Genomic DNA, 14399 nt, shown 5'->3' on the forward strand with positions numbered 1-14399 from the left:
CATTGCTGTTGTTACTGATTCTATGTGGGAAGCATTCAGACACTGCAGTAATAGGCAGCAGTATGAAATTCCAGGGTAGATATGATGGGGTTCACTTATTTTTCACTGTTCAGATCATTGTTCACTGATATCATAAGATATATTTGAGCCTTTTGTGGCAGAAGTTTCATGTAAGAAGTTCTCAGGTTTAATGCTATAACTGGTTTTAATACAGTGATGAGTAAGGAAGTATGGGTGACAGTGTATTGTGCTTTATAGAAAGGTGTGCTTTGCATCTATTATGGATGTATCAGTGGGGACATGTTGGGGTAGGCCAGGTTACAAGGAGTAAGGAACATCTGGCCACTTGTCTTCCTCCAGATCCTACATGCAACACCTGCACAAAGGCCAAATAATATGTCATTACATGGGACATGACCATTTCTCATTGTATGAGGAAAATAAAGTGCTTTTTTTCCCATAGGGAAAATCCCAATTCTGCTTCTGAGGCCAAAAAGAGTCCTTTGGCATTAAAATTGTGTTTTGGCAGCAAAAGTCATGACAACAGGCTTTGATGGTACATCTCTGTACAGACCAGTGTACCAGTAATAGCTAAGAAGGAAAGCCAGGCCAACGATCAGCTTCCAGCCAGCAATCCTCCTTCTGCACAGCTACACTAGCAATAGGGTGTTCTTCTTACTTATCCCACAGTGCCCCATAAAAGATGAACTGCTATCAAAGTCTTGGGTCATATCTTGTATGAAGTCAGTTTTCCCTTGTTGCCTAGATATTCTTTATATAGTTACTGCTGGGCAGCCCTTTAGGAGAAAGCTGATTTCATCATTGCCACAAATCCATCAACTTTATTGTTTTCTGACATCATCTCTCATGCCCTTGTATTGCTGTTGCTAGGTGACATATTACCTATTGTGAAATCAGAGCTGAATAAGTGTTGCTCAAGTTGTCATGCTTACTATCATTTCAGCTATTGTATCTAGCCTTATCTTTTGTGGTGGTAGAGATGGAAGGGCTTAGTTATGGCACTATAAAAGGGAGCAATCAAGTCTTTGAAATTACAGCCCAATCAATATTCTTATAAAAAATAAATAAATAGCATTGTATATTGATGTGCATGATGTGTTTTGTTTACATCAGAGATATGTATTGAGATGCTTCTACATACACATTAAGATAAAACTACATCAGGTCTAAGGTCTAGTTGGTAAGTAACCTGTCTCAGGATCTGCAATCCATTGGTTATCGTAAAAAAATAGGTAGTGATCAAAAATTAAATCTGCCTTTAAGGAAAACTATCCTTCCAAGCATCAACGGTATAAATACTTGTTATATTTTTTAGCCTTTTGTTCTTAGCTATCCTTTCATGCATGTTGTCACTAGTCCTTCTCAGAATTCTGGTAAACTCTTAGCTTTTGTGATATGCAAAGATAATAATCCCTACTAGTTGAGAGTTCCCAAAATATGTATTGAAATTAAAATATTTCTGTCATTTTGAAATCTTCTGCCTGCCATGAAATTCATTCTTGTTTTTACGCTATAAGGGAAAAATGTGACATAGTCAATTTTAACCTTGGTTAAAAAGTCATACTTTTCTGTTTTGTCATGATTACATGTGTTAAGAATCAAAGGAATCATTTGCTTTCTTAATGGGATGGGAATATAATTTGCAGTTTGTTTTCAAAAGCTGAATCACTGTTTTCAGATATCATTCCTCAGGAAATATGTTTTCAATTATATCCCCCTCCCCTTTTTCTCTCAGAGTAGCTACACAATCTTTTTAAGCAAGATATGTTAATGTTTTTCATAAAGATACTACTCAAACACCTTCTTTTCTGAATTTCCATTTTTGGTAGAATTGCTTATGTAATACTTAAAATAATAGGCCACTTATTTTGATGATGTCCATCTCATTGATTGCTGACTTCATTCACTCTTGCTCTGACTCATGAATAGCACAAATCATTAGTGTCCTCTCTGGTTAAAACTTTGCTTCATTATTTGGGGACTCCACCTATTTATTTCTCTGCTCTTCACTTTGATCTCCTTCCATTTAAGAAGGGCCCATCTTATTCTCTTCCTAGCATATCACTGTTTAAATGCCATAAAAACGATTCACTCAGTGATCTAACTAGAGAAAACAGACTTTTTCTTGGTTTTCTTAAAAGGTTTTCAGCAATGCATCTGCCCCTTCATAGCTAATGTGCTCATTCATAAATTCTAGTCATGACACAGATAACAGAAAAGAGTGAGACTTTTTACTCCTTGTTTACAGCTTGTTCCTAGGTGTTTGTGTCTAAAAGAAGCAGGCTATTCTGTATCATTTTTGTCAATGAAAGGCTTTCAAAGTTGATTATTTTCTGATTACCTTTCCCTTTCTATATTTTGCTCTCTCTTTCGGCATTTTGATAAATTGGGATAGGGACAATGTTTTACGTTATGCCTGGATACAGCTAAGCTCAAGACAAGCATGCAAGTATTGTTATATTTTTGTGTGATCATAATTAACCTCTAATGTGTTAGCAGGATGATCTCTTGCTGGACATCATTATTTTAGGTAAAAGAAATAGTCCACAGGCACAACAGAATACCTTCAGAGCTAGTATTATGTGAATTAGCATTCTGTGGCCTTTCTATCCTTACTATAAAAAACATAGGAATCAGACATTTAATCTGTGAAGTACCACATCCTGTCTGTGATGGTAGCCAGCACCAGATGTTTTAGACAAAGGTGCAAAAAAACCTTACAGTAGGCAGATGTTGGATTATTTCTCTATTGAGGAGGTCTCATCCTAAAACCTAATAAGAGGTTGTCTGAAGCCCTAAAGAATGAAGTTTTATGTACATTCCAGAACAGTTTTCCAGTGTCTGTCTTACTAAGTTTCACTCTTTGAGAGTTTGTTTGTTGTGGAACAATGGCAGGAATTGTGTTGTGTGGGCTCCAGATGTAGGTTCAGCAGTTTCCCATGCCAGAGCAACATGCAAGAACAAAATCTGCTCAAACAAAATATTAAACTGCTTCGCTGTTAGCCCCTAGCAAACATAAAGAAGCAAAAAATAGCAAAAAAATTACATTTCTCAACAGTTTAGAAATTAAATCGATGTTCACCAGGACAACAGAAGGCATGTTCTCGACTCCAGGCTGTACTACTGCTAAGCTCCAAAGTCATACTATAAGATATGGAGATGTCTGTGCTTTTAGAAATAGTTGGACATACTTCTGTCATGGAAAAGCTTTGGCAACTTAAATACAGTGGTCACTACTTCAGGCACAGATTTACCATGGGTAGACACCACTGTGTTTACAATGGGAACACAAGTTCATTGTCTCTAGAACATGTGCGGTGACAACACTATGGCAAAAAGCAGGAAATGGATGCTAATGAGGCTGGAAGAGACAAAGTCTCTCTGGGACCCATTGCAAAAGCAAGTTAAACCTTCTCTTTCTGTCTGTCACACACTGGAGCATTGCTACTGCCTCTGTGGCTACAGTGCTGCCTCTGCTGTTTGTGTTAGGTCTCCTGGTGCTCCATGGCTACCTTCCTTCTTGTTCCTCGGAAGTCTCACTGAAAGAGGAGTATAAGAACTCAAACCACCTCCATTAACACTATAGTACTGCACATCTTTGATAGCTCTCTCCTTGAGCTTCGACTTACAAATCTGATTTATAATAATCAAGGCATTGGGTCAAATCATGATCCTTAACATGGTGTGAAACACCTCAAAAATTTTAATGGAAATTCTGTATGAGCAGGTGAGGAAAAAAACTTTTTACCAAAACAGTAAAGAATAGCTTTAAGTCCAAAAGTCTATTTACCTGTCATCCTCAAGGGGAGTTAAGCATCTCTCCATACTAGGACCAGCAATACTTAAAGGTCAAATAAAAGTCAGAACTGTAAAACTAATGTATCACTGTAGAACTTAAAGAAATACTCTATGCATTGTTTTTAATTCCTTATTACTCAAATTCCTGGCTGTACAGTGATCCAGTGTCAACATTTGGTTTGGCATTTAGCATTCTCTCCTAGGAAATGGGAAGTGTGGGCTCAATACTCTCAAGACTTCTCAAACCCTGAGCCAGGAACTTCATGGTTGTTCTGTGCTTGATGTTTCCTGCTGGCCAAACCTTACTGGCTACCTGTTCACTATGTGGACATGCTGCACTGCCTAGAAGAGTCACCTAAGCTTCCTTCATTGCAGCGGAGAAGCAAGTCTAAAATAAAGCTGCTCCAAATAACTCCCTGAGTGTTGTGGACTCCTCGCTCTCTCCACTGACTCTGCAGAAATATGCAGCTAATAGGCAATCTAAACTGTCCCATAAATGTTGCAATACCTAATTTAAATACCTAAAGTAGGAACTGACTAGTGCTGTCCATACCTATTTTAATTTTCTGCAGACAGACTCTTGTATCTGTTGTCCCTGGTAGGCACCTGAGCACCATACAGCCACTTGCTCACTCCCCCTCAGTGGGATGGAGGAGAGAATCACAAGGGTAAAAGGGAGAAAACTTGTGGGGTGAGCTAAAGACAGTTTAATAGGAAAAGCAAAAGTTGCACACCTAAGCAAAGCAGAACAAGGGATTAATTCACCACTTCCCGTTGGCAGGCAGGTGTTCAACCACTTCCAGGGAAGGAGGACTTGTCATGCGTAGCGGTTTCTTGGGAAGACAAACGCCATCTCTCCAAACATCTGGCCTTTCTCCTCCATTCGCCCAGCTTTTACTGCTGAGCATGATGCCATATATTGAGCAATAGGTAAAACACAGGTGAGTTATCAACGCTGTCTGTGTCACAAACCCGAAACACTGCACTATACAAGCTACTACGAAGAAAATGCCACCCCAGACAAAATCAGCACGCTGCTGTACTAGGAGCACACTGTCACATTTTAAAGCCATTCTCTGCAATCAGAAAGATTAGAAAATTGCTAATTTTCTTAAGAAAGCTAATTCTTGTGTTGCCGTAAGACAGCTGACACACAGACCTTAAACCCCCCAGACCTTCTATGTGAAACAAATCCCTTCTTGTCACTGTTATACAAATATCTGCTTTGGAGGCAAATTGTCTTTTAATTGGGGGAAAGAAATCATTAAGGATAGAGTGGAGTAGCTGATACTGCAAATGACATTCTTGTTATGAAAAAAAATATTGTTCTCTTTCACAACATGGCATCAATATTTTCATTTAAAGGTATAACTTTTTTTTTTTTTTTCCCAGATGAACCTTACAGATATGTTTTTGTTTCAGATGCTTTGGACTCAAGAAAGTGTTTATTACTGCAACAGCAATATGAAATCGTGCACATTAGTTTTTATGTGATCACATCTTACATTAGCAGTGCAGTGAAAAAGTAGACATAAAAAACCCTACAGTTTTTCCAAGTGTTATTTTAACTTGTTGTTGCTACCATTATGCTGAAAGGGGAAGCTCTGAATGTAAATATCATTCCAGTATTTCCTATGTGATCCTTTCCTCTAGAGTTACAGCATTCATTTGCTTGATACAGTCTTTGCTATTGAAGCCAAAAAATACAATCCTTTGTCCTAACTTATGCATGCTACCAAAGAGGATTTTAGATCACAGGACACAGCTGAAAACTGCAATCTGACTCTGAAGTTAAATACAAACAGCAATGGAAGAAATAAATGATGCACACATTTACTTGATGATCTCAGATTACTTTGTATTATGGTGCATGTGATATTTGTTTTTCTTCCCCATTACACACTATTTCAATTTATTTTTCATTATTTAGTCGTATTTTGTCCAAAAGTTTTTGCTATGTTGATAGTTTAACAACTGCACTTGGTTATTGTGGATATGCATTTTTAATTTTGTATTGTTTAGGCAAAATGATATGAAGTAAATTGAAAAATACCAAACTGCCATATTAAACACGAGGAGACTACCTTGGTAAGCATGCTTTTTACCATGCAGAATTTTGCTCTAAGGAACAGAAAATGTCTACACAAGATGTGTTATTTCTGTCTTTTCCACCACTGTAATTTTAATTGGAGAGAAAGTAATTTAAAGTGGAGTTAATAGAACTGAGCATGTATTAGTAACTTAAGAATGCAACAAAAATCTTCAAAGAATGCTTGGAAAACTTACTGAGAATACAAAGGCTTTGGAACCCTAGCAAATTCAGAATTAACATAAAGTTAAAACATCAAAATAATAAATAATATCAAAACATATCCTGTTATACACATTTACAAATGTATTCAGTAGATGGTAGCAGCTATATTTTCAAATGAAAGTTCATGTCTTTAAGCACTCTAAACAACAACAAAAAATGTTCCTGAGGCTAAGTGTACACCTTTAGTCTGTGTTATAGCAAAGTTTATCTCCAACATTTAATATCTAGAGCTTAAGTTCTTACACATTCCTAGAGTTCTGAGTAAAGCTGGAAAAAAATAAAGGTTCATGGAGTAACTCTCCTTACTCTGATTTTGGAATATGTTTTTAATGAAATATGCAAATAAAACTATGCTTTGGACATTAGATTTCAGAAAAGCCATTTTATTGATCCACTTAGTTGTCATCCTCCATTGTGTTTTTCAGTAATTGTTGTTTAGAACATTTCAAGTTTTTGAAAATATGTTACGTTAATCCTCTTGGAATCAATGACTCCTGTTTTATATAGCTACCACACCAAACTCTGGTCTTTGTATCTGCATTAGGAGGATAATGTTTGTCTGTTCAGTAACACCTCTGCCTTTCTTACTTTTTGGATGACAAATTAGGAGGCAAGTTCGTACTGCACCAGATTATTTTTTTTTTTGTATTTTTAGTCCTAGGTTGAATAATGTTGATGACAGAGAAGAAATAGAAAAGTTCTAGTAACAGACAAGTCACTGTACCAGAATATAAACCCTTACTGATGCTCTGGAACACTGTAATGCCGGGGACATAGCAAACAGTGCACACCAAGCCAGTTTTTAAGACAGTTATATGGCCAATGCCTAAACAAAAAAATCAAACATAGTTATTCTGGGTATGCTCACAAAATATTTTTTTTGTATATTAACATAGCAATTAGAAGAATAAAACTAAAAAGAATACTGAAATATGACTTTTGATTCTTGTTGCCAACATATATTTGTGTGTTATTGGATGGTGCCTAATTAATTCATTGTCACTTGCTAGAAAAGTTTGAAATAGAGAAGTTGTATAATGGATAATAGTATATTAGATCCTACGGTTTGTAATAAAATAACCAACAACCAAGTTAGCAACTCATCAATCTCTATTTCTCTTGTGTTTCATTGCCTAAGTACCTGGTTCCTTGGACTATCTGGGCTTCCCAGAAACACTTCTGTCCTACTCCATCTTGTCTTCCCTCCCCTTAATACTAAAACTGTACCCAGCTCTGATAGCCTGCAGGAGGGACACACTGTCTACTTATCTCTTTTATCTACCTGCCTCAAAGCTATTACCACTCAACCTTTAACGGATCAAGTTTGGCACCATATCTTTTGCAGTATACAATGAGATTATATACCCCTATTTACAGATTGCATACCTATTTGCATTTCATTTGCACCTTTCCCTAACAGGATGTTGACAAAAACTAGGATGATAAACTTACCCATGTTGTTTCCAAATAACCATCACAATTTATCATTTAAATCAAATTTACTACACATAAAACAAACAAAAAAAAAACCAAAAAACCCTCTATCCATCTCTTACCAAAATCACAAAATCTGAAACAGACAATTTAATTTTGTAGACATCATCCTGCTGTAAGTTCAATTCACTTTTATCTTTCATGGTGACGCTTCCTCTGAAGCCAGCAACAAGTTTACCAGGTATTCTGGTTTTAGACTTTCCTGTCTGCACAAAGTAGAAACCAGGTATTGAGCTGAATGAAGTGACAATGTAATGGACTTAATAATGTTATCTGGACTGGGAATTATTTAAGAAAATGTAGATAATGCAGCTATCTACATCTGAGTAGTTACCTGTGGGTCTTGATAGTCAGTAGATATATATGCATACAGTAGAATATGGTTAATTTGTTCCTAAAATAAATATTTAAAATATAATTGTTGCCTATGAGAAAACAGAAAAGGCGCAACTTTAATTTTTTTTTCCTTGTTGGAAAGCACTATCCCCAGAAAGCAGTGCAGGTACACTTGCCAGGTGATTATTTTGCCTTATTTTGACTCAACTCTAATAAATGCTCTGTACTTGTGAAGAAATGTATCTAGCATAAAAGTCATCCCAGCATCTCCATCATCAGTCAGTGAACAGTTCTTAAGGATGACTTAAAGTTTCTCTTTGTACCAAGTGATGTAAAGGGGATGCTTACTGGAAGAACAAAAAAACTGGCCCCATAGACAACCAATACTGTTTTTTTGGCTCTTAATAGCATAAAGGGAGGAAGGAAATCAGAGGTTACTGCCTATTCCATCTTATATGCCATATAAAAAAAATAATAACATCAGTGTTTATTGGCAGAAAAGACTGGGTGGAGAGGGAGATACCAGCTGCATTTATGTGAAAAACAGAGATGGAAATGTAGTCTACATAATGGTAGGCAAAATACTTGCTCTGAAAAGGAAATATTTTCTTAAATATTATAATAGCACCTTGAAAATCCATTCAGGAATTGGCTCGTTGTTTCTCCTGGTAATGCTGAGTGGTAGGTCAAGCCACTAAGATGAAGAACTTACAGCCTAAAAGATGGAGTCAGACAAAAGGCATATTTGGTTTCCATTTACAGAAATATCTCAAATGGAAAATGTAACCCATAAATAGTTTCTGCCACAATTCTTTTTTTTTTTCTTTTTTTTTTTTTATAAGCTTCATAACAATTACATTTACCTATGTAGAGCTGGCACTTTGGAGAGCACCCAAAAGGCTGCAGAGTACCATTCTTACCAATGCCAAAGGCAGTGTCCTTCACAAATACAAAATAACATAGCTTACAGTACAAGTCCTTTCTTTTGTGATTCTGTGTATAGATGAACAACTTCTGTGATTATGAAACTAGGTCTAAGGTCACAGAATTTCCCTTTTATTTAATACTGCTTAGTAGTACTAGAATAAAATCAATTTTGTTGTCGTCGTTTGCGTGTTTTACACTGTGACCTAGTTGGCAAAAACACTGCTATCTGATTGAATTAGGGAAAGGATAGAAAAGAATAGGATTCAACATCTGGCAAGATGTAACTTGGACTTTCTTCCTGATTATGTCTGTTTCAAATGCCAGGTGTCTATCACCTGGGGTGCAGCCTTACTTTGGCAAAGTAAATCTATTACTACCTCTCTGAAGAATGCTGTCTCTGAATGATGCCGCTGCTAATGGAACACTGATTTACTGTCACAACTGTAAAGAATCTTTTTTAACATCGTGTTACACTTCCCATCAATTTAGATCAACCAGACCTACCATATGTGAGAAGTTATCTGCATTTTTCTCCAATAAAACTGAAATGATGAAAGCTTCGCTTTCCCTGAGGTATCATCCACTATTGGTAGCTCAGTTGTTTTTTCTTTAGCCCTCATCTTCTCCGTCAAGGCTGGAGCATATTATGCCTGCAATGCTTGCCAGAACTCTATGGCTTATTTGTTGTTTGAGACTCACCATATGTGTCTTTGATCCCTGCCTAGTAGGCACCTTGGCTGCTTGCCAGTTTGGCACTTATGATTATCAGCGGTATGAATAGCTCCCTTGCTTCTGATTCTGTCCTTCTTGCTGTCATCAAATCACTCTTTAAACAACTTTCTTATTTTCTTTTAGATGCTTGTAAATGATCGACCTATTTTTACCGTGCCTCTCTTGGCCAAGGGTTTGTGTCACACTGCAGGAAATCCAACAGTTTGAAGTTTCCACTTCTAATGATCTGGCTGCCAACTACCTGTGTAATTGCATGGGAACAATAAGAAGTACAGAAACATCTCTTACGGTAATATTTGAAGCTTCTCTGTGTTTTACACAAATGTGCCTTTTCTTCCCATCTGGTAGACTTGGTGGCATTTCTTTGAGAGATTATTTATTTTAGTGAAAAGCATTCCTTTCAATAAACATTTTAAAACCTTTAACCAAAATACAGTGGGCCAATGACAATGATAGATTCAGAGGAGAATGAGAATGATAAATAGTTTTAAGAGACAGATGGAAAGCCAAAAGCCAGTCATGTGCAATTTCTATTCACTATCCTGATGTAGCACTAAACACATCTGAGTCCTTCCATGTGTTCTAGTAAAGTGAAGTTGTTCCAAAATGCCATTGTTGAACAAAAAATATGCAGAATCAAAATAAGGAACAGCACAGGGCATATAAAGGTCCAGACCACGAGAGGCCCATGTGCTCTTACAGCCAGATCTGCCAGAAGTCTCCATTATTCTTCACATGATTTTGCAAAAAATGCTGGTACTACCACTGAAGCTAGACAAGGTTAAGCAGCATATGGTACCATAATTACCTTCAGGTTGACTCATAAAGTAGGGTGCAATAAGTTTTTTTAGCCTCTGCAACTAAAGAACAGCATCAGCATGATTATGCCTGCCTAAGACACACTCTGGTCAGAGCTACTTTCACATTGTGCTGTTCCACGTGACTCTTGTTCAGAAATAACAATTTGCTGTAGTTCTACAGCTTTTAACACAGTGCTTTTTCAATAGATAAGTCATCACGCCCTTCTCCCAAGAAACAGGGAGTTTCAGATGACTATTGTACTCACACAAGTATGTCTCTTGATTTTGAGGCAACTGCCTACGTATAATTAGAAGCACTCAAAAAATTCAGTGCCGAATTGCCAAGGATGGAAAAAAAAAAAAAAGAAAAAGATTTCAGGGAGAATTAGAGGTACAATAGAAAAAAATCCGCACACACACACACAAACACACACACACATACAAAAAAAACACACACACACACACAAAAAAAAAAACACGCACAAAACACCCAACAATGAGAAACTGTTTATTTGGTATTACCTTGTAACGAATGTATCACTGTTATATTTTCCTTCTCTGCTCAACAACACTGGGATTTCAGCTAAAGGTGCTCCTTTTCAGCATACTTGGTGGCAATCTGAGTCTTAAAGCAGATTTGTGTCAGAAAATGTTGACAGGGGACTTAGCATGGCAGAGCACATTGAAGGCTTAAGCCCTACAAGAACAACATTCAAATCTTGCAATATATTTGGTTATGCTAATACCAGCAGGGACTGACAAAGGAGCAGGGATATGAGAGGGATTTAATTTGGAGAAGGTAGCAGTTTGATGGCTAAGTATGACTTGCTTATAATGAGTCTTATCACGATGCTAATTTCAGAGGCATTTGTGAGAAAGATGATTAAAGGGAGTAAGAAGTTTGATTTCAGTACTGGAGTATCTTGAGAAGAGGCAGCGTCAGGTATGTTGGAGACACAAGCGTACTCCACCTTCCTCACATGACTGCACTTTTCATCCTATTTCCAAGTTGCCAAGAAATGCATAGACAATGAAAAAAAATTTACATAGATACAATGTTTTCCTATTCACATGTTCCACACCATAAATCAACTGTCTGTCACAGGGACACAAAAGAAAAAGAATTGATTTTATGGCCGTATTTTATGGTATATTTTATCCCCAGCTTTACAGGTAACAAGACCCAGAGTCACCACGTAATGGGTAATTAGTGGAATTTTGGACTGTGAAAATGTAAGAATTCTTAAGACACATTTTTTTTTTCCAGAAGAAGAGAGAAAAGAGAGTAACTACATCAGATCTCAATCAGCAGAGAAACACCTCGTCACTTTCCTGTGGCCAGATTTGAAATTATACCAGAGATGCCCACTAGTGCCATTTAAAAATACATTTAAAATTTGTAATTTAAATATTTCATTTCTTTAGAGCTATGATGATGCTTGAAGGACAAAAACTTCCCAGCCCTTCAAATGCTATCCAAGTTTGGTTTACAATGGGAACAAAAACAGGGAAGGGTTTTGATGTGCAGACGAGCAAGCTTGAAACGCAATACAGCTACAAAAGGCAGTGCTTCAAGTGCATCATGCCTCTTAGTAAAGGATGGAAACAGGGACTTGGCTGTAAATCTGGTAATCTAGCAGAAAATGACAGAGGGAAAGGTTTAGTGAAATCAAGAACTCATTGATACCCCAGAAAATTAATCAATCCAAAAACAATTTCCAGTGCATACGGTGTTTCATTTGAGAGTAGCCTGGAAAGTTGGCTGACACACTGAGTGCCGAAGATGACAAAATACAACCTGCTGCTTCTGAGACATGTTAAAACGTGAACAGTATTGCGTTCGCTCCGAATTTCTGCCACCCAAACCACCACAAGCACGGGCGTGCACAGAAAGCCTCGACGAAGACCTGCTGCCCCGCGACTGAGCGAGGGTCCAGGTTTTATCCCGGGAGGGCCAGGTTTTATCCCAAACGCCTTGCACAGCCCCACGATCCCTCCCAGCAGCCCTGTTCCTTCCTTTGGCCCTGCGGAAAGCAGGCAGAGCCCAGGCTGGGCTCCATTTCCTCAGGCTGCGCGCACTCCCTGGGGGATCGGGTGCCCCCACACTTGCTCCCCGCAGCTTCCCCCGCGGGGTCCCCAAGTCTCCTCAGCGGTTCCCTCCCCGCAACGCCGGGCAGCCGCGGCGCCAGCCGAGCTCCTCAGGTGAGGAGAGGCCGAGGGTGGCGGCTGGCGGCCGGCGGCCGGCGGCCGGCAGAGGCGGCGGTTGCCGCAGCGGCCGCGGGTGGGGGCGCGGCGGGGGTGCGGGCTCCCGCCCTCCGCCATTCGCAGGCGCCGCTGCTCGGGGCCGGGCCGCAGCCGGCTGCGGTTGACCTTGCGGCCGGCCGCTCCGCCATGGGCACGGTGCCGTCGGCGCTGAAGCACTGCCTCAGCTACCAGCACCTCCTCAAGGAGCAGCCGTGGATCGGGGAGCTTGTCCCCCCGCCGCAGCCCGGGCAGGTACCGCCCCGAGCCTGGGGGTGGGTGAAAGGGTGGGAGGGGGGCGGCCGGGGGCGGTGCGGCGGCCGCCAGGGGGAGGCAGGGGAGCGGCCGCAGTGGCCGGCCGGGCGGGGGTCGCAGCCACTCGCTGGGGGAGACGGGGATAGGGGTGAGGAAGCGTTAAATGGTAAGCCACTCGTGTGTGCCCCCCCGCTGCCCCCCCGTTATAACCCCCTATGGGACCAGCGGAGCGGCTGTGACATTGTAGGGTGACCAAGATGTCGGCGAGCCGCGCTATGGTCACTGCTGCCCTGAGCTCGTGTTTCTCAAGCTCGAGTCAAGTTGAGCATCCTGCAGAGCCCCCGAGCTGCTGCCTGCACCCCTGGGCCTCTAAAGCATGCCCCATAGTGAAGGGGGGCCCCTCTGCTGGAGCACCTCCAGCCCTCCTCCTGCACTGACCTTAGGGTCTGCAGGGCTGCTGCCAAAAGGGTGCGGAGCCAGAGCCGCCAACGCGTCTGGAACAATTTTACCCTCTCGTGGCCCACTGAGCTCCTGGTAGTGGTGGGCTTGTGGAGGGAGAGCAGAGGTAGGGGCTCATCATCCTACATCGCCTCTGAGTAGGTGTGGGGAGTGGTGGAGGTACTGGGGGGTGGAAAAGGACATGGGATGAGGAGACATCTAGGCAGGTGGCCAAACAAACGCCATAGGGCATGACTCTGCTCATCACAGCTTTGGAAGGGAAGAAATGAAGGAAGGGGAAAGCTACCTGTAGTGGAAGAGGCTGGATAAATCTGGAAAGATGTTGAGGGGAGATGTCAATACGAAGTACTCAAAGTAGGAAATTTTGAACATGACATTGTCTTTGCTATAGCAACCCACGTATTGATAAAGCATATTGTGCCTGATCATTCATTCCAAGTCTAACCCCCGTAATCAGTAACTAATCCAAACAATAAAAAGCACGAGCCACACCTAGAACAAAATTGCTTTAAAAATCATGTAAAATGCATTTGTTGTTCATTACATCTTCCTTCTGTTTTCCACATGCTTCAGATATACCAAAAGCACATCTTCGATTTTTGTCCACCGTCTGGAACTGACATGAAAATACTAGGTAGCAACATAACTTCAGAGGTGGGAAGATCATGCAAAATACAGTGTTCTCAGTGACATGAAAGCTAGCAACACTGCATTATAATTTTGCTTCAGATGATCTGGGGTTGATATCTCAAAGCTGCTCATGTGGAATACCCAAAGCAATGCTTATGGGAGATGTAGCTAGAAGCTTTGCCAAGCCATAAAAAATACTGTTGTGAGCACAAAACTTTATTTAGGTAAGCTCCATACAACTTCCAGCTATTACAATTCCATGAGTATAATGTCTATCCAGCAGTGAATTTTGGGGAAAACTTTAGACATAATCCTTCCAACTGTTTCTGTATAAGTGGAAAAATGTTTTCTTCTAACAAAAAAGCAGAATGAAAGATATATATATATATATA

At 40.0% G+C, this 14399-nt stretch overlaps 1 protein-coding gene across 11 annotated transcripts in view; it reads left to right on the forward strand.

Annotated features, from left to right (window-relative positions):
- The first annotated feature begins 12274 nt into the window (after window positions 1–12274).
- Window positions 12275–14399, forward strand: part of HMGCLL1 (3-hydroxy-3-methylglutaryl-CoA lyase like 1) — an 85850-nt gene continuing 83725 nt past the window's right edge. For 4 of the 11 annotated variants that reach the window (XM_066994780.1, XM_066994778.1, XM_066994779.1 and 1 more), the window contains exon 1: window positions 12704–12918. In XM_066994780.1, coding sequence (XP_066850881.1) covers window positions 12814–12918 — 105 coding nt within the window. In that variant the 5' untranslated portion in view covers window positions 12704–12813. Of the gene's footprint in view, window positions 12625–12701; window positions 12919–14109; window positions 14232–14399 lie in introns of those variants that run through there. The other 7 variants (XR_010830553.1, XR_010830554.1, XM_066994781.1 and 4 more) reach the window with 5 other exon arrangements.

Source organism: Anser cygnoides, chromosome 3, assembly GCF_040182565.1.
Source record: "Anser cygnoides isolate HZ-2024a breed goose chromosome 3, Taihu_goose_T2T_genome, whole genome shotgun sequence".
NCBI classification, from domain to species: domain Eukaryota; kingdom Metazoa; phylum Chordata; class Aves; order Anseriformes; family Anatidae; genus Anser; species Anser cygnoides.